At 63.5% G+C, this 661-nt stretch overlaps 1 protein-coding gene across 1 annotated transcript in view; it reads left to right on the top strand.

The window, feature by feature from the left end:
- The first annotated feature begins 492 nt into the window (after nt 1-492).
- Nucleotides 493-661, top strand: part of NOCT (nocturnin) — a 19,991-nt gene continuing 19,822 nt past the window's right edge. The window contains exon 1 of the mRNA XM_006906211.3: nt 493-647. Coding sequence (XP_006906273.2) covers nt 493-647 — 155 coding nt within the window. The remainder of the gene's footprint in view (nt 648-661) is intronic.

Raw genomic sequence — 661 nt, forward strand, 5'->3', positions numbered from 1 at the left:
CTAAATTCTAGACCTCCACGTCATGGCCCAACTCAAATGCGAACTCTTCTCATAAACCTTCTAGAAACCCCAGGCCTGCTATATAACCTCTGTCGCCAAGCTCGTGGCATCTTGTGGCATTGATCCTAATCTACCCTGTAGAGCTTTAAGGTATGATTTCTCTTGCCTCCTTCTGCCCCCTTTGCCTGAGCAAAACACCCTTGAGGAAAGGGACGCTGTCGTATTCACCACCGCCCCGGCGCACAGTCGGTGCTTTATCGTGCTGACTCGTTTAACGCGACACATCCCGCCGAAGGGGTCGGGGGGCGGGCGCCCTCACCACGCCGCGTTCACACCGACACTCACGCGCGCGCGCGGACGCCGCCTTCCGCTCGGACACACACGTGTGCCCGGGGCCGCGGCGCTGGCACTGTCTCGGGGCTCCCCGCCCGCGGACGCTTCCATTCCAGCGGGCGGAAGAGGAGGCTCGTTTCTGTGAAAGCGCTCGGCCGCATGCCGGTTACCGCCGACCTCGCACGGCCTCCGCTCCTTACTCGGCTTCAGCTCGCCCTTCCTTTCCGAACGGAAGTGCCGGGTTCCCGGAACCCCAGCGGGGAGGCGTCGGCGTACCGTTCCGCGCCGCCGAACCCCCCTCCGCGGCCCGCGTGGTAGCGTCCGCTTT

Source organism: Pteropus alecto, unplaced genomic scaffold, assembly GCF_000325575.1.
Source record: "Pteropus alecto unplaced genomic scaffold, ASM32557v1 scaffold50, whole genome shotgun sequence".
In the NCBI taxonomy this organism is placed as follows: Eukaryota; Metazoa; Chordata; class Mammalia; order Chiroptera; family Pteropodidae; genus Pteropus; species Pteropus alecto.